General features: G+C 54.3%; 1 protein-coding gene across 7 annotated transcripts in view; it reads right to left on the bottom strand.

The window, feature by feature from the left end:
• Nucleotides 1-19,535, bottom strand: part of Nfix (nuclear factor I X) — an 89,488-nt gene that overhangs the window by 17,667 nt on the left and 52,286 nt on the right. For all 7 annotated transcript variants that reach the window (XM_051194979.1, XM_051194975.1, XM_051194972.1 and 4 more), the window contains exons 3-5: nt 1,441-1,503; nt 1,159-1,233; nt 693-813 (exon numbers count right to left, since the gene is read on the bottom strand). In XM_051194979.1, the coding sequence (XP_051050936.1) occupies nt 693-813; nt 1,159-1,233; nt 1,441-1,503 (259 nt within the window). The remainder of the gene's footprint in view (nt 1-692; nt 814-1,158; nt 1,234-1,440; nt 1,504-19,535) is intronic.

Raw genomic sequence — 19,535 nt, forward strand, 5'->3', positions numbered from 1 at the left:
CTTTGATCCCAGTATTCAGGAGGCAGAGGTAGACAGATTTCTGTGAGTTCAAGACTAGCCTGGTCTATGGAGCAAGTTCTGGAAAGCTGGGACTACACAGCAAAACCCTGTCTCAGGGAAAGGAAAAAAAAAAAAAAAAAAAAAAAAAAAGCAAAGATTTAACCTTTGCAGAAGAACCCTGGTTCAGAACTTGGGACTTCTCTCCCAGGCATCTCTCTCTTTCTACAAACCGCCCTCCCTGTCCAGGCCTCCCTTTGTCCCAGCCTGGAGCAGTGACCTCACTGCTGTCAGCTGTGCCCACACATGCTATGGCTGGAGGGAGCTTTCTGGAATGCACATCCTACCATGCCCTCCCGTGGTCCTCACTCCCCTGAAAGAGTCCAAAAGTCTTCTAGTCTCTAGTGTCCTCGGTGGGGGTAATCCTGACAACTTGTTCAAGTCTGACTGAGAGGGAGGTTGCCTGGAGTCTCCCACCAGCTTTGCCTGGGCTCAAATACCATCTCTACAAGATAGGCCTTCTCTTAGCCTCACTCTGAGCCATGCCTCGTGGGTTATGTCCCAGGATCAACTGCTTCATGACAGCATAAAGCAGGAAGCTCAATGGGTGGCTGAGCAGGGTGACACCCTGAAATATCCTAGCCCAGCCGCAGGGAGGTGGTTAGGGAGGCGAGGAGGCCACTGTCCTGGCTTACCTGGTGGAAGGAGGGGAGGTGATGGACCGCCGCCCCAGGGTCACTTGGTTTATGTTGTAGTAACTGGGGCTTTCCAGGTCTGCCAGTGAGAAGTTGGGCCCCGATGCAGTTGCAACAGGAGCTGGGAAGAGAGAGGTTGGTGAGGTTGGGATATGCTGTTGTAGACCCCCACGGGCCAGGTATGCTGCCGTGAGTCACCTCCCAGAAGCCCAGGAAGAGTCCACTGTGATGTCTAGGTTGCTGGGAAGACCCCTTTCCTGGGTGGGTAGTAAGGGAAGAGCTACTGGTCTTGAGTTGCCTGCCCCACAGCAGAGGTTAGGGACAGTATCCTCTGGACAACTGCTCCTCCCAGCTCAGGGCCAAATGGGCAGAGAGTCCCTAAAACATCATCAGTATAATCCTGTGAAATCTGAAAACCACCTCTGCACCCTAGTCTGGTCCCTGGCCCTGACAGAACACAACTTACTCTGTGATACTCTCACCAGCTCTGTCACATTCCAGACCCCAGAAGTCACAAAGCAGTCCTGGAAACTTAAGTGCCCTAAAGAAAGAAAATGGCTGGTGAGTGAAGTCAGATCAGGGTAGGGTGCCTATCCATTCCTCCAAAGTCCTTCCCTACTTGACTCCATCCCTTAAGGGTTTTCCCACTAGTCCTCAGGTGTCCCCACATACAGGGGCATACGCCAGGGGAAACCTCCCTCTTGGATGACAGCCCAAGTCCCTGACAGCTGAGTGAAGGGGCACTGACCATTGGGCAGTGGTTTGATGTCCGCATCTCCTTGCTGGTTTGAACTATCTGATTGTCCGGATTCTGCAGGAGAAACAAAAGGGAGAAAGGATCAGGAGCAAAGTTTCAAAACCATTAGCCAAGTACCCACCTTCCAGCCTTGGGCACCCACCCCAGGCAACAAACCCCTTTACCGAGGCTCTAAGGCTAAACATTGGGCACCCATCCCAGGCAACAACCTCCTTCACCTAGACTCCAGGGCTAGCCCAGGAAAACAGGGGAGAGGGAAGACTGTACTTTACTCCCAACATTTAGACTGGATTGGTCACTGAGGCAGGGGGAGGGGCATCCTGGGCAGGATGTATGGTGGCATCTTTGGCCTCTACCCACTAGATGTTAATAGCACCTTAATTGTGACAACCCAAACTACCTCCAGAAACTGTTCAGTGAGCCCTAAGGGGCAGAGTCAGAAATCAGGGGGTCACTAAGGGAGGAAGCCAGTGATGGGCATTGCCTATAACAAGGCAGACCCCAGGACCCTCCCTCTCCCAGAGGGCTATTTCCCTCCCTAAGTCCATTAATTAATGCTGCTCCTGTGGGCTCATGCCCCTCCATCTCACCTTTATGCTTACAGGCAATGCCTGGCAACCCGGAGGGGGAGGTGTGTCCTGCTGCCACCCATTCTGTGCCAGCCTGTCTGGGCTGTCTCATGCCCCACTGCCACAGCTGCTCAGAGGGAGCCCTGAGACAAGGGCCTATTGTGTGGTGGAAGCTCACAGAGGCTGGGGGCAGGGAGTGTGTGTGCGAATATTTTGCAGAGCTTGAGAAAGCCCCCCACTCTCATCCCCCAGGTCCTCCAAAGCTTTGTGTGTGCCAGGGGCAAGATGGGGACCTTCAGAATGCCTGCCTGGGCAGGACAGCTGGTGAGAGGGTGGGCGTGCTTGGATAGGTTGTAGGGCACTTGGTGACGACTCAGCTATTCATAAGGACCACAGAGGTGGCATCTGACATTGTGCCCCGGTTCTGGCCAAGGCTTTGTTGGGGTCCTCATAGTGGCCCAGCCACCCCACATTTACCCACAGCTCCATGTGTATTCTGCTGTCTCCCAGGAGGATTTTATGGGCCCTGCTCTAAGAGCCAAGACCCTGTACATCTGTGGCTGTGAGCACTGGCCAGGCTCCTGGGCTATTTCATGGTATGATGGGTAGAAGGCTGTCACATTTTGGGGCCTGCTGTCCTTTTCTCTCATCTTGTTCAATCTCTCTCTCTCTCTCTCTCTCTGCAGTACTAGGAATTGAACCCAGGGCCCCATGCATGGAGGCCAGAGCTCTGCCACTGAGTTACAGCCCAAGTCCTTTTTTTTTTTTTTCTTTCTTTCTTTTTTTTTTCATTCCAAAAAGTAAATCTTGCTATGAATTAAGAAAGCAGAGGAGTGCTCACCAACTCCCTCCCCAATCTGAGGCGTATTCTCCTCCATGCCATGGTAGGTCATCTCTTTGCTTGGCATTCTCTGCTATGGAGGGGGCCTGGGAGCTCCTCCTCCAATCATGGACTGTATCTTGAGACCTCAGTATACCCTGGTATCACACAGTATGGATTTTATTCTCTCTCTGGATCCCTGGGTTTGATTCGAGTCTAAGCCAGTCCAAGCAGAAGCCAAGGAAGGGGTCTAGGTGGCATGTGGCCTAAGCCAGGGCCTTCTTGGAACCCACTGTGACGCAGCCGAAGAGGGGCACGGCAGAGTCCAAGGAGGCGCATGTGACACACGCTCTGCTGCTCTGTAGCCTCCCATGGGTCCCACCCATCCTGGGACCAACACAGCCCCAAAGGCCTCCAGACATGGGTCCACCTCATAGGAGCACAAAAAGCTAAGTAGAGAGGGAGAGCTGCGTGCCCGTGCACGCGCGTGTGTGGGTGTGCACACACCCAGCCAAGGGACAGAACGAGTAGAGAACGTGACAAAGAGATGGAGGTGCGCCAGTGACTAAGGCAGAGACAAATGGGGCTCCAGGAGAGTGTGACAGACAGGAAATCCCTTTAAACCAGGACACTTCCCCAAAGGGTGCTGCTGTTATTACTATTAGTCCATATTAAAGGAGCAAGCAGGAGAGGCTGGGAGGATGAGGCCGGCTGCCACGCGCCACCAGGCGTGGCTCTGGGCGCTGCTGGCAGCCATTTTAGACCTTGGCAGCCATCTTATGGCTGGCGGCCCTAGCCAGCATTGCCACAATGCCGCCACCACCAGCCCCCAACAAGCTCAGCTCAGCTCTAGGACAAAAGGCAGAAACACTGGGAGTCTGGACCCAGGCTCACAGGCACAGGAGCCAGCCCCACGGCAAGGGCAGCTGCAGCCAGGGTCCTGCAGATCTGTACTAACCTCAGCTTCTATGATCCCTGCCTGTGCCATGAAAGGGCAGGAAGGATGAAGCTGGTACCCTGGCTTTGCTGAAAGACAGCAGATGCCCTGAGTACCATGTCTCAAGGCCCAAGGACCTAACAGTTCAGCGAGAGTGGACACCCCTGCCCAACAGGGAAGGAAGGGATGTTAATACCCTGTCAGTCAGCTCAGAACACATCCTGACAGACATGAGGTGGAGGTTGGCAGGGAACCACACAGGTCATTGGGTCCTCAGTCCCTGAGGCCAACAGAGGGACATCCTGCCATCCAGAGACAGGAGCCAGAGGCCAGCTTCCCCATGTGGTGGGCTCTCTGGGATGCCTTGAGACAAGGTCTGCGCCAGTTCTGGGCACCCCTAGGGACCAGCAGCATGTCTCAGAGTGTCCAGGCACCTTGACCCCTCTTCTGCCTGGGACTCCTGGGGACTCAGACAGAGAGGAGGAAGGCCCCTTTACAACAGCCCCTCCCCTGGCCCCGCCCCATAGCTGCTTGGCTTTTATCTGGCAGAATGGGGCTTATCAGAGCCACCAGCTGAACAAACACACAAATCCACGGTTAGTGAGAAAAAATACTCAGCCTGAACTCTTTATCTCCTGTTCACAGGCCTTGCACACTGCCCACTGCCAAAAGCACAGGAGGGAGCCTGAGGCGGTGCAGTGGGGGCTGAGTCCTCTGCTCTGAAGGTGGAGGGTGGTCTTCCGGACTCTGGCCTTGCCTTGTCTGCCTTTTCGCCTCAACCACCTCCCTTCCTCCCTCCTTGTCCCCGGCCCATCACCACTCTTCTCTAGGAACCCCTGCCAGTGGGTAGACAGTGAGCTCCTGCCCACACAGAACCCCCTCCAGTGTCTGCTTTCTCACTGGGGACAATGGGCCAGCTGGTGGCCTGTGGAACAGCAGAGGGACGAGATGGCACTGGCTCATACAAGGCAGGCAGGTGCTGATTCATCTCTCATCCTGTCCTGCCCAGTCCACACTGGATACTGTCACCCTGCTTCCCCAGTTTGCTGGGGCCATGTCCCCTGGGGGCTTTTCTTGCTTCAGCGTCTTTAGCCTGGCTGCCCTGGACGTGAGGGCTATAGATCCAGTTTGGGTGTCAGGGTAGTCTGGCCCCAGCTGGGAAAAGAAAAGGCTCCTCCCTGCACCCACTTTACAGAGAGTCTGGGCTCCTACCGCTTCCTTCAGAGGAGGAACCAGGACAAAGGCTTTACTACTACCTTCCCTGGACCCAAACCAAGGCAATTCAATGGTCTTCCAAGTCCTGGAGTTGAAGAACAAAACTCTCCTCCAGGCTCTAAAGTGCTTCCCACTCTCCCCTTTGATTGCAAAAACCTGAAAACCAAGCCCTGTTTGATGGATGCCCTGGATGGGCTGGTAGCTTGGGCTAGGATAGAAGTGGTTACGCAGAGCTGGGTGTTGGTGCCTGATTATGTGTCAGGCCACTTACTGGCGACACATGAGTGCAGAGCTTTAGTCTTTCTCTGAGGACCCAGGCTGTTCACAAAGGTATATCTCTGAAGCAGAGGCCGCTCCTGCTAGTAGTGGTCCTGGCTACTTTGCAGGGTTACTGGAAGGCAGGGCTGTGAAGGGGCAGGTGAGATGATAAATTTGGATTGACTGGGCATGGGCCCCGCCCAAGTGGGTTCACAGAAGGGCTTGACTGCAAATTCTTACCTGCTTTCTAGTCACTCCTAAACCATGGATCACCCCTTCTGTGACAGCTTATAGACTGCAGGTGTCAGATGGCATGCAACGGACAGTGGCCAGCACAGGCCCCTCTTTCCACGTGTTCCTTCATGTCTTTTGGGAGAGACAAAAAGCTCCCATAAAGCTACCCTTCTCACCTCACTTTAGCTCCATCCTCTGATTCTGGCTTTCTTCCTGAACTCCATCTCTGAGTGTTCTTTGGTCCTAACCCTCTGTCATTCTGTCTGTCCCTGTACTTCCTTGCAGTTCCCTGTCTTCCTCACTTCTGTCTGCTTGCACACATGTGCATGTATGTGTTTGAGAAGACTGCCTCTTAAGCAGAGCTCTCATAGCCAGAACCCAGCATTGCCCAAAACCCTGATGTATATGTGTATGTATATATATATCCCCAACCACAGACAAGGATGTATTTATGGCTCCTAGCAAGTGAGGGAGGAATTCCTGCTCACTTTAGCCAACACTCCATGGCTCCCACGCGAAACAAGCTCATTCTGCAAGGGGGGCAGCTGCATGTAGCTCGCTGGCCAGCTGCCTCCATGGGCTTCACCCAACATATTCTTTAGGGCCAGGAGGGGTGCACAGACCAGCCTCAGCTGTATCCAAGAGGTACCTAGGCATGTGGATATACTCAGATGAGCACACTTGTCATACCCTCAGCTTCACAAGTCATCTGTGGATGCCATCAGCCCCTTCTTAGTGTCAGGAAAGGTGGAATATCCAGAGCTGGAGAAAGGAATGCCCCAACTATGCAAACTGCTGGTCCAGAGCAGGCAGGGGTGTGACTGCAGATCATTCCTGCCCTCCCCAGTGCTGCATCTCATCTGCCTGCCTCTCCCCCCTCCTCTGTGATTCCGGAGTGTCCAGGGCACAGGAAACCCAATCTCAAGGAGAGCCAGAGGCCCAGCCTACAGCAATCAGAGCTGCAGAATGTGACTATTGTGCCTCCTGAAACCCAAGTCAGAGAATGCAAGACACCCTGAGGAGGGGGCCGCAACGGATGGGGGCTGGGGAAAGGGCCACAAAGGGGTTCTCCCTGTCTCAGCAAACAGGACACTGGGGACCTGGACTGAGGAAGTCCTTGAGAGTGCAGGGCAGCCAGAGGGCAGAGGAAGGCGGGGCTGAGCAGGCGAGGGGCTTCTCAGGTCTCCCTCCCCTCCCTGATATTCCCCACCTGTCCCCAAGCTGTCCAGGGGCTAGGACTTCCTTCTCGTCACCGCTAGATTTTCACAGTTTAGACGCGGGAGCAGCCCGACCAGGAGCCGCATCCCTGGAGCTGTGGGTGGATAAGAGGGTATGCTATGTCTCTACCAACCTTGCCATCCTCTCCTCTCACCTCAGCTCACAGACCTAAAAGGGCTCTGGCTTTGGCTTGAGTCATCTACAAGGAGAGTAGGGGCTGCACCAGAGGGAACTAAGACATAACCACAGGGACATATATGTCTACCTGTGGGTGAGGCACAAGGAAAGAGGCAGCTGCTCGGATTGGACAACAGAGACCTGGTGGATCACATCTAGCATGGGGAAGTGACATTTCACCCTCCACACGACGTTCTCTCCCTGCCTCACAGCTACCACACTGGAGCAGAGATGGCAGCCGGAAGACCACTGGCACGCCTTCTTTCTGAAGCCATAGGCTTTGTCTAAGAGCCTCCAGTCCATGTGAGCAGAAGGCTGTTTCTGCAGATCTTGATACCACATTCATGCTGTGGGAATGGGACCCCAATCAGAAACCCTTCAGCCACCAAGCCTCCCCACTTTCACATAAGGAGAACGGTGCCCCTAAACTCATGCTTTCCTCCTGGAGAACAAGAGTGGGGTTTCTATCTCCTCCTACCTCCGTAACAGTCTGGCCTTGCAGGGAGGTCTTCTCCTGGCACGAGCTGCCAGAGGTGCCCTGCCAGGTATCCGCCCACTGCCAGGAGGCCTACTGAGAACTGGAGATGGAGATGGGCACTGAGCAGTGGCACAAGTCAGACAAGCTGGCAGGGGAACTGGGAGCTTGGGGACAACAGGCTGAGGCCAGCAGAGGACGAGGACACACACAGAAGCACCCGATGAGGAACTTAGGCAAAGGCACCCAACCTAATGGGCTGTGAGAGCCTGAACTTTAGCCACCCTGGGGCTAAATTGGGTAGGCCCAATGGGATGTCTCAGAGGCTTCTGCAAGCAAACAAGCAACTCCACCAGAACAAAATTCCCATCAGAGACAGTGGGTAGGGGGTGACAGTACAGAGGCTGCTGAAGACTCTGAGGAAGTTGAGGAGAGGCGGGAGCCACCTGGCCAGGCTTGCCTCCCTTTCCCCTGAGTCTAGAGCTGCAGGAGAATGGTGGTACTCTACCAGCCTGAAGACCCTGGCTTTATCCTAGCCCAGGGAGAAACAGGAAGACAGGAGGAGACAGGCAGGCAACAATGGCATGAGCAACTCAAGTAAGATTCATATTCCAGAACCTCCCAGCCCAGTGGCCTTGGCAGAGTTCACACTGGCTTCTTGGCTGTAAGTAAAGGTGACACCTGCCCACTGGGTTCCTGGATGAGGAGCAGGTGGGAACGTGGACAATAGCCCCTGGCCCAATGCGTGGCTCCGAGTAGCTGCTCCCTGAACACTGGCCATCCTTACATCTGGCTGCCATTTCTCTTCATCGCCACTTGCTGAAATGCTTATCCTACCACCCCACCCCAACTAGGCTCTTCTCGGATGCCACTTCAGCTCACTGGTGACATGCCAAGCACAACTGAGATTGGGGTTTTGGCCCCAGAGGCCCCAGGAGTAAGAAGCAGGGCCTGGCTCATTACCTTCTGTAAACAGCAGCACAGAGGTTTCTCAGATGGACCCCTGATACAGTTATGTCCTCCCAACAGTGGTCATCAGCAAATGGTCTGAGGCTGCTCACCACACGAGAGAGACAAAGAGACCAAGAGATGGGCAAGGCCAACAGAGAATCGGGGAAGACATTGCTTGTCCCTGGGGCTTGTCCCAACCCCAACAACCTGTGTTGCACTTCCCTGCTCAGTGTTGGAGTTCCGAGAACTGAACACACATCAAGCATAGGCCTGGCCCTGGGATGGTAGGCACACCTCCTGCTGCCCATGCCCTGCCTTCTTTATAGATAATGCAGTCCTGGCGATGTTGGCTGGTGCCACAGTTTGCCGGCAGCTGCAGCTAGCATTTCCAAGGGCCTGGATCCAAGGATCATATGACTGTAGGGTCCAGACAAGTGGTCCCTAGCCTAAGAATGTAACCCTCCTCAAGGTGATGGATAGAAACTTGACAGTGGAGAATGCCTTCAATATACCATGGACAGGAAAACCAGGGGTGGGGGTGGGGGTGGGGGAGCTCGTGCCCACCCCAGACTGGGGCCTGTAAAGCTGAGCTCCACCCCACTCCCTCTCTCTATTTCTAGCATTGCCCTTTTTGGACCTTTGAGTTGCCCAGGCCAGGCCAGAGTAGCCAGATATCCACCCCCATCCCCAGCTGCTCCTGGGACTATTAATAGTGTTTCCCCTTCCCAGGGCTGGGCAACACCCCCCACCCCCACCCCAGCCAAACACATTTGCCCTTGGTCTAATTATTCATTAAGGAAGGGAGTACTCAGTTCCCAATGCCTGCCCTACAATGAGAGGGGCAACAGAGGCTCTGAAGGTCATACAGGTGACTGCCTCGGACCAAGGGGAGTTCCAAGGGAGGGAGAGTCGGTAAACCCTGGTCCAGGAATATAAAAGTAGAGAGGGAAGAACTAGGGAGGGAATTAGGTCCAGGCCAAGCAACTTGGAGAGGAAGGCCTGGATTAAAGAGCCAGAGGTGGCCATAGGAGGCAGGTAGGGAGGCAGAAAAGGAGGCAGCTTCACGGAGAAATAGAGCTGAGAGAGTGAACTAGGAAACCAGAGGACCAGGATTTCTGTGGGAGCAGGGAGGAAGAGAATGTGGGAAGAAAGCAGAAGTGAGTCCTCTCAGCTTACTGAAAAGAAGGCCCTAAGCTGCAGCTTCCTCCCCTTAGGAAGTGAGCCTGAGGGACAGAGGTGGAGGGATGAGGCCCGAGCCCCTGCTTCCCCTGCTGTCCACTGCCCTGCCTCCTGTAGAGATGCTTGGGGCTTGGCAGGAAAACCGAGCAGAACCCACCTACCTCAACTCAACATAGAGGGCAAGCTGGGCTGGAGCACCTGCCTCAACCTCTACCGGACAGTGCCCTGGCTGTGGGTAGGTAGCTCTGGCAAACATAAATGCACCCCATAATCAGATGTCTCAGCAGGACTCTGTTCCTACCCAGAGGCCTAGCAGCCCTATCTTCAATCCTATACACTGAGCAGCCTCCAGTAGGGTCAACACTGGAGAAAGGAGAGTAGAAGAAGACTCCAAAAGGCATGAGCCTCCCAGGGGCTCAGCTGACAGGCTGCCTGGGCCGGAGCTGCCCCAAACCATCAGTTCCGTAAGGGTAAGGCCTCTGGGCTTTGATCACAGCTTCACCACCACCTCAAAAAGACAGCCTGTGTTGAGAAGACTCTAAAGAGCCCCTTCTAGACCCTTCTTGCAATTGTGACTACTACTCTGACCCCCCCAGGGGACAGAAGCACCCCTAGCTGGCACCTTCCTCCCTGCTAAAGACAGACTATCCTCCCATTCCCACCTTTAACCAGCCTGTAAATGCCAGATGAGCCTCATATCAGGATTGAATGGGCAGAAGGAGCCCAGGACTCCTAAGAAAGGTCCCTGTCCTGCTCCTTTTCAACTTGGAGGCCCAAAGGCTGATAGCATCCAGAGCCATTCAGACAAGACTGGAGGGACCTGGGCTCTTGATTCCAGTGTGTGTGTGTGTGTGTGTGTGTGTGTGTGTGTGTGTGTGTGTGTGTAAGCCTGTCTGCTTCCATATTTTTTTAATGTTATGTGTGTTTTGCCTGCATGTATGTCTGTGTGAGGGTGTCAAATCTCCTGGAGCTCGATTTACAGACAGTTGTGAGCTGTCATGTGGTTGCTGGGAACTGAACCCAAGTCCTATGGAAGAGCAGCCAGTGCTCTTAATTACTGAGCCATCTCTCCAGCCCCAACTCCAACTGTTGTTTGGTTAGTTGATTGGTTTTGGTTTGTTGTTCTGATATTTTGAAACAGGGTTTCTCTGGGTATGTAGCCTTGTCAGTCCTGGAACTCCCTCTGTATACCAGGCTAACCTCAAACTCAGAGATCCACCTGTCTCTGCCTCTAAAATGCTAGGATTAAAGGTGTGTGCTACCAGGCCCAGCTAACTCCAATGGTCTAATCAGAGCCTGGAGATCCTGGGCAAGGTGGATGTGGCACTGGGGGCTGGAAAGGACTTAGGACCTAGACTCAGAAGCCTTGGGTCCAAATCTTAGCCTTGCCATTAGACTCCCTAGTTGGTCTCTCTGGACTCCTTGTGCAACACAGCGGGCCTACTCGGCAAATGAGATGTAAGTGGCAATCTGACTTTCACCAAGAAAGGCGGTTTTATAGGAAGTACTACCCACATATAAAGGAATGCAATGACATATCCATCTATTCACTTTGGCTGGCAGGTGCCAAGGTCCCAAGGACCCTGTGGGGCTCAACGAGCATCGTGCTGCACTCCCTAACAAAGTTGCTAGGTGGCGCAGCAAGTTAACACTAGCTGCCCTCTGCCGGCCACAGCAGGGTGAGCCCAGGAGCTAGCTGTTGGCCTAGAAGTCCTGTGGATGGACAGGGTTCACTGTGAACACTCACAGGGCCCAGCAGGAAGGGCAAGAATCCAGCATGGGCACCAGACCCTGCATCTGCACTAAGAATGGAGCTGCCTGAGGCAGCGGCTCCCATGGCTGCCCCTGCCAAGCACATCCCAGGATATGATCTGGGCTGAGTTCGCCAGGCACACTGACTAGGAACAACTTGCAGGGGGGCCTAATGGGAGGAGGCCTCCAAAAATGGGGAAGAGCGGAAGTGGAAGGTGAGGCTGCCAGGCATTTGGCCCATAGGGGTGTAATCTGTGGGCCCACCCTGGCCCCAGGAAGCTGCCTTCCATTTGAGAGGGCTCCCAAGTGCTCTGGACACCCTCACCTCTTGGTGATGCTAACTTGCTTGGGAAGGAAAATCCCTCTATCACCCATCTTGCAGGAGTGAAAAAAAATGAAGACTGAAAGTCAGATCAGGAACCTCAGACAAGGAGAGATATTGAAAAGTCAGAGAGAGAGCAGGGGAAAAAAAGAATAAAAAACAACAGACAAACAAAACCTCGACACACTAATTCTTGCAATGGCTGCAATGGCAGCAGAAGCCTGCAGGCACACCCTCCCAGGCTGCAGGCAGAGAAAGGCCCCTTTGTTCTGCTCAGAGGTTAGCCGAGGTGAGGATGCCCTTCAGGCCCCCTGACCCTGGGCAGTGCAGATTGCTTTGAAGGGTCCAGCTGGGGCTGGATGCTTCCCTTCTCCATTGACCAGTCCTCAACCCCAGTACACAGTAGTCAAAGGAGGTAGCCCCTACCCATCGGGCTTAGGCAGGGCTGGGATTCCTCCAGTGGCTCTCAGGATGCCTTCACTGCCAGCTGTTAAGAGCTTGCTTAGGTTTCTTCTAAGCTGTGGATTTGGGGCAGAGCAGGGGCAGGATCTAGCATGTGCTATGCTGGGAAATGGTTCAGGAGAGGCTGGCCTGATGGTCTTCTAGTATTATTCCTGATGAGTCTTTCCCAGTGACCAAAGCTAGACTCTTCTAAGGATTTCTCAGAGTGGGCCTCGGCTCTAGGCTATGATCATCCTCACTATGTTGATCTGTCTCCATAAATAGAAGTTGAGGTGAGACACCCCAGACCCAGCCAAAGCAGGGGTTGCAATGAGGGTGCATGGAGGCTAGAGGAGAGAGAACTCTAAAGAATTCAAAACTCTACAGCACCCCACCCCCTGGGTTAAGGTGGGGAAGGGCTTCAGTCCCTAGCACCCTGAGCCTCCATAGGCATGCTCCATAACTGGCCACACTTATTGGTGCCTAGAGTACCAAGAGCAAACCATACCTACATCTCAGTTAGATGTTGGGGGTTTAAATTTGACAGAGACTGTTCCCCTTCTAATCAGCAACACCTTGCAGCTCCCATGCAAATACAGGATGAAAACCAGGAGGAGAGACTGGCCAGGGCCCTTTTATCCATGACAGTGCCCCAGCCTCAGTCTGGGGCCACCTTTTCAGGAGGCCCTCACCTTAACTAGTACCAGCTGGACATTAAGAGGTAATGTGGAGAAAGCAAACAAGCCACAAAGTTCAGATGTCTCTGTGTCCTTTTGTCCCCATGTATGATCTTTGACATGGGAAGTGGGGGACTGGAGGGAACCAGCTAAAGGGAGAGCTTGCACAGGGAGCCTGAGTGGCTGCCTCCTGCCTCATGTAAGAAACTACAGCTCAGATACACAATGTCCTGCCAAACCCGGCCCCTTAATTCAATTAAGCGCGCAGGACCGACTTCCCAGATTGTTCTGTGTGCCAATGCCTGTGAATGTCCTGATGTGTGTGAATCCTGGAATCTATGAGGATGTGTGTGTGTGTGTGTGTGTGTGTGTGTGTGTGCATGCACGCACACACTCGTGCATGCACACATTTCCTGACCCTGGAAGAGGTTGAGGCAAGGCAAAAGGAGTAGGGAAAGTAGGGAAAGAAAGAGGTAGATGTGGGATCCCATCCCATAGTGGGACGGTGGGAGAGAAGAAACAAATCTTCTTGGAAGGGCAAACCTCATATCAGGCTTCTTAACCCTCATACCCTGGACACAGAGACAAGCGTACCATGTGAGGTGCAGCCTGAGGGCTGTTCATGTTCTGTAGGTTAGGCAGTATACCAGGCCTTTACTCAGTTGGTGTTAAGCCTCCTGCAAGCCCCAACCAAAATGTCTCCACAATTACAAAGGTTCCCAGGGGATGGGGCTGGCTCTGAGACTAGCCGCTCTGGGCAGCTGTTGAATCCTGTGGTTCTATGCATGCACTACAAGGCCTTCCTCATGCCTGCCCCTTGGGCTGCATGTATGTTTTTGGCCATCTTCTTTTTCTGAGCCACACCCCCACCTGCCACTAGGATCTACAAAGGACAAGGTCCTGGGTGCCTCCAAAAGCAGGTGACCTGCCTCTGAGGTCATGCGTGAGCAAGATCCAGGCTGAAGCACACATTTTGCATTACTGTGACAAGTGTGAAAAAGTGGTGACAGGCCTTGGGGAAGATGTTCTCCCTAGGCTCCAGAGGCCAGGAAGCTTCCACAACCTTTCACACTCATTAATCCCTATTTAGAGGAGTTCCCTAGTCCAAAGTTACCTGCTGCTGTCCTGGCCTAGAGTAAAGCTATGTTCCAGCAGCTCACCCCTACGGAGTTTGACTGTCTCCTCAGCCCTTCAGGGGCCCTGGACAACCCCCTTCTGGGAGCAGAGCCAAAAAGATGGGAGAAGGATGTTTATAAACTGCTAAAAGGGAAATGTGGGGGCAGGGCAGAGAGGCCCCTGGGCTCCAGGTAGTATGGACTGAGCCTCTAAGTCATAAAGCCTGGCACTTTCCTCAGAGAACAGCATCTGGCTGTAGCCTCTGCTCCATCCTGGCCACCACAAGCTGGGCTGGCTGCATCACATAGCAGGGTCTCCATGGGTAAAGACATGTATTCTGACCCACAGGGCACAAGGTACTCCTGCAATTTTTTTGGTTCACCTTCCCTCCTGGGCCTGAGTGGAACAGTATCCAGGTAGGAAGGAAGAAGCCAAGGCTGGGGGGTGTGACATTAGCAGTCAGCTTGGTGGAAGAAGAAAGCCTAAAGTCAGTCTCCATTTTGCTCTAGGGCTCCACACAGCTAATGGGAGGCTGGCAGCGGCAAATTGTTGTTTACTTTTAATTAAGTAAACAATGTCGGCTTTCCGCCTCCTCCCCTGCCATCCCAGCCAGTAATTTAGGGATGACAATGGGGCTGTTTCCTTCCTCCTGCCTTCTTCCCTTGAACACTCCTGCTAGCTGCCTGCTCCTCCACACAGTTTTTGGAATTTGTGGCTACTGGAGGTTTCACCCAGCGGTACAGGAAGGTCCTGAACAACCTGACACCTCCTGGGCCCAGCAAGCTGCAGGTCCCACTCAGGGCTACCCAGGCCTGGGGCTGTGGTTCCATTATCTCTGATGCTCCAAGCATGACCAGGGCATGCTCTGGCCGCACTGAGGATGATTGGTTCTCTTTCCCTCCTCTCTAACCACTGTCTTTAAAAGCCCCCAAACAGAGTGGCTACAAGTTTAGGTGCAGGTAGGTGTGTTGCATCAGCAGAGAACAAAGCCTGAAGTCAAGAAAAGATTCCCACCCACACCCCAGAGTCCACAGGTCTCCTTCACAGCTCATCACCAATAAGGGACCTTCTGGTCCAATCAGGAAGAGCCAGTGCCCCAAGCCAGCAGCATGTATGCAGTACCACTCTCCTCAGAAATTGTGCTGCCTGCCGTTGCCTGTGTGGCCTTGGTTTCTGATGTCACTGTCTTCAAATTTTTAACTTTTGAACAAGAAGTCCAGCGTTTTCATTTCACTTTGGGCCCCACAAATTCTGTAGCCTATTCTGTTCAGTGAGGAAGAGAGGGAAAGCAAGCAAGCTAAGCCAGCCTTTCACCCACTGGGTTGTCCTACCTGGGGTAGGGTTCTGAGCTCTGAAAATACAAAGGAACCCAGCTTTGAGCTCCTGAGGCGTGAATTCCGTGAATTCCGAATGAGGCAGCCTAGAAGATGGGACTCCACACAAGCAGATTGGGGCCTGGGCTGCTGGAGATCCCTTTCCCTGTAAGCTAAACACTTGGCAGGTGGCCTTGCTTACCCTAGCCCACCTCTCTGAGCCCTCTGACACAGTGGCTAACTGCCACAGCCCGTGAGGCAGGGAAAGGGGGGGATCCATTTATCGCCTCTCCCTCCTCTAGCTCCTGAGGATGGGGTGGCTGGATTCAGAACCCATCGAGGACCGAGTGGGGGAGGGCTAAGTTGCTTCAATGTAGGTGCACAGGGCAGGGGCAGGCAGAATGAGTCTTACACAGGCTGCTCCAAACTCTTGCCAAAGGGCGGGGTCTTCTTTAGCTCAAGCTGGCTGGGGCTGGATGCAATTTCAGCCGCAGAGCAGGGCTTGCTGGCTGGAAGCAATTTTCTCATTAGGACCCCAGGCCTGCTTGCTGGTCTGTTCTCAACCCTTACTCCCCTTCTGCGAAACCGCACCCCACAGGCCTCCCGATAGACCACTCACACGCACAGGGAACGCACGTGTACTGAGTCAGAGAGGCGACTGTGGGGTCACAACAACGGGGCTGGGTTCAAGGAGAGCAGCGTTGGCACAAGGCCCTAGCACTGAGGCAAATGCATAAACAAGGAGTCTTAACTCAGCTCAAGCACCCAGGCAGCCCAGGGAGAGCAGGACCCGAACCCCAGGACCAGAAGGGAGTACTGCCCTCACATGACCCTCCTGAGCTGCTCTCAGGGCAGTCACCAGCCTGTCTTGCTCAGATGGGCCTGGAGCTAGCAGATGGGCTCAGGGAGGCAGACCCTTTTCCCAGCCCCAGGTGCTGTAAGTGTAGGGTGGTCTCACAGAGGCAGGGGGAGAGCTGAGGCAGGAGGGGCGGCACCGCTGTGCTCCTCAGACACATGTGGTTGGACTTAAAAAGCTATTAGGGAGCGAGGCGCTGGCGGAGTACGGCTGGCCCTCACACCAGAGGTGGGGGGGGGAGGATGCCGAAGCAGTGAGCTCAGCACTCGCTCCCTCCCTGGCAGTGCTGGACCCAGGGGACCCCCGCCCAGCAGGAGTTTGCAGCAGGCTCTCAGGGGAGGGTGAGCAGGCTTTGGGCCTGGGTCTTGCTTGACACAGCCCTGTAGCCCTCTGGAGAGTCTAGGCCTGCAGTGGGGGTAGCCTCTGGGGCATGGGTGGGAAGTCTGGACCCAGCTGAGGGGGGTTAAAGACAGGTCCTCAACCCCCTCCCTCTAGCTTTTCTGGAATGGTGTTAGAGGTCTCCTTAAGGTAGGGGTGTGTGTGTGTGTGTGTGTGTGTGTGTGTGTGTGTGTGGTGGGGCAGTGAAGGGGGAGATTATGAGAAGAGCAGGGAAGGAAAAATGGGCCCCACCCATCACGAGGCCAGAAAAAAACTGATGGAAAGTTCTCTAGATCCGCCAGCTTGTAAAAAGTTCCTTTTCTTTCCAAATTATGAACATTTTTTTAACAAGGGAGGAAGGGACCCAGAGCAGAGAGAGAGAGAGATCTAGGACTTCATTAGGACAGTATGCATTTGCAACCATGTGCCACAGTGACTGATGACTGAAGAGTGTGTCTGTCTGTATTCCAACACATTCTCCTTCCAAAGTCAAGCTACCCCCACCCACAGTGCCTGCCCAAGGAGGCTGCCCCTGCCATTATGGGGACAGCGGATAGGTGGCAGGAGGAGAGTCCATATGCAGAGACAGATCTGAGATGGGGTAGGCTAAGGATGTAGCCCCAGCCCTGAGGGAAAGAACTCCCCAGGGTGACAGCCTCAGCAACAGGAACAGGCCTTGGAACTGCAGGGAAATATACTGCCCAAGGCTCTGCATGCCCTGCCCAGCTTTTCCATCCAAAGCCCAACCAAAGGGAAGCCAAAGTGAGGTGCTCTCAATACCGCACATACTGAAACTGACTGGCCAGTGTGTGTGTGTGTGTGTGTGTGTGTGTGTGTGTGTGTGTGTGTGCACGTGTGTGCACATGTACACATGGGGGCTTGCTGTCCCTAGCTGTGTGTGTCGGGTGTGTGGGGGGATGTCTTGCTGGTCCTAGCAGTTCATACAGATGGGAGTGCTTAGCTTCTATGGAGAAACCACCAGCTCAGCTAGACTTGCTGAACCCTTTGGCTGGTTCTTTCCTAGGGGGTCTCCCTCCTCAGGGTGGGTGGGTCTACCCATAGCGAAGACAGCAACTGTGGGAGGAGAAAGGGGACTTAGAGAAACCACCAAGAGTCAAGGGGGGCTCAGGCTGGGTGGGGGAGGAGCCTACCACTGAGCCTGGATCCTTGCTCAGGAAACACGCAAAGAATGCAGTTGGCAGCAGGCCAGTGGGCCAGGACCACAAAGAGGCCTTTGTTTTAGGAGGTGTCCAGGGAGTGGATGGACAGAACAGCAGAGGTGGGGGCAGTACCCTTTTGGGGAGCACGGAGGGATCAATCCCTACACAGTGCCTACACTACCTCTTCTGGTTCACACACACAGGTCTAGCAGTGGCGGGTTCTTGTCAGGGCACCTTGGGGCCAGGCTCCCCTATTTCTCAGCTCCCCATTTCCCTGGGCTGGCAGCTGACTGACCTCCAAGGTGGACTGCCTACTGGCACTGACATCATGTTGCTCCCTATAGGGGGAGGGGCAGGAGGTGGGAGACTTTCCCTCCATCCCCTGCTCCCTACCGACCCTGCCACTCGGCAGCTGGCACCTGTGCCCTTCCCCAGTAGCCTGAGTGCCAGAACCACAGAGGAAAGGCTGTCTTACGGATTGGAGGCTAAAGACAGGATGAGGCAGGGAGACCACCGTGGCCCTCCACTTCCTGTGCGGGAATGTGCGATGCCCTTGCAGAAGAGGCACAGGGGTGGTCTCTGGTCTTCCTCTGGTGAGTGTGGGCAGGTCTGCCAGCTCAGCTTCAGAGCAGGAGCAGCCTAGGCTAGCTCAACAGGACCCCAAACAACTACTGGGTGGGGATGTGTGTTCAATAGCCCCTTGCCAGGATTTGGGGAGACGCTCCCAAGCACAATTTAAGTAGAAGGGAAGACTAGAGAGAGTGAAAATATGTGCCCATCAGCAGTGCAAGGGCAGCCAGCTACTTAACCTGGTATCAGCCTGGACACTACCTGGATGCCAGCAGGCACTTTGTGTCAAATCCTGCCAGCAGAGTGGAGACTGAAGGACAGGAAGTGGTGGAGAGCCAGAGATGAGGGCTGGGGAGGGGACTGTGCTGGAGAGGAAGGAGGAGAAAGCCTAAGAGCACTGAAGGAAGGAGCTGGAAGAGCACACACTGCGGTGGGGACACGGGGGTGGGGGCATTAAGCCTGTCCCTCTGTGTCCAGCATCTCCCAGAGCAGCCCTGCCCCCTCCAGGCACCTGCTAAGGCTGCAGCAACCGGTTGTGTTTCTTTAACCCCTGGGGCCTGTTGACACAGATTAGTATCGCTGGTCAGGGGTCAATAGGGAAGGCTCTTGAGGTCAAGACCTGAACAACTGGAGTTGTAATGAGCCACGTGGGGAAGAGGCCCGGGGAGAACAGAGCAAGGAGGGCGGAGGGGGCGGAGGGGGCGGAGGAGGGCGGAGGGGGCGGAGGAGGGCCTCTCAGCAAGCCTGGCCACTGCTGCTGTCTGCTCCCTGAACCTGCTGGGCTTGGAGTTTGGGGAAAAGGGGTGTGCCAGCATGCAGGGTGTGTGTGTGTGTGTGTGTGTGTGTGTGTGTGTGTGTGTGTGTGTCTGCCTGCCTGTCTGTCTGTCTGTCTGTCTGTGTCTATGTGTGCCTGTGTATCTGTGTGTGACCTGAGCTAGAATCCCAGTTAGGCAAAGCCGGGGAAGATCCATGGGAAAATGAAGAAAGGCTACCTATGCCTGATTAAACATACTCTTCTGGGCCAGACATCACTCCCTCTCTTACTCTATCCCCATCTCCAGGAGCCCCTAGACACATTCCTGTTTCTTCCTGGGCCTGCAGTGAGGTGGCAGAGGCTGAGCTAAGTGATTCACTTGTGATCAGCTGCCTCTAAAGGGAGTTGGTGCAGGACAGGACAGTGTCCCCAAGCCCATGGGATAGCTTCAACCCATCATGGGCTACAGAACCACAGCACAACACTCAAACGGCAGGGTAGGTGCTTCTATGCCCTTAGGGTGATAACCTCCCCAGTTATCACCAGGTAGCCCCAAGGCAGGTGCTTCAGGGCTTGCCTGCTTTCTGCCCAGGGCCACTTCCCAGGCCCATCTGTCCTCAGGCTGCTCAGCTCCTCCCTTATGGAAGGAGGGAATAGAGAGAGCTGGAGTGGAGTCTATAAGAGCAGGTCACCTATTTGGAACTCAGCATCATT

Source organism: Phodopus roborovskii, unplaced genomic scaffold (assembly GCF_943737965.1).
Source record: "Phodopus roborovskii unplaced genomic scaffold, PHOROB, whole genome shotgun sequence".
Classification (NCBI taxonomy): Eukaryota; Metazoa; Chordata; class Mammalia; order Rodentia; family Cricetidae; genus Phodopus; species Phodopus roborovskii.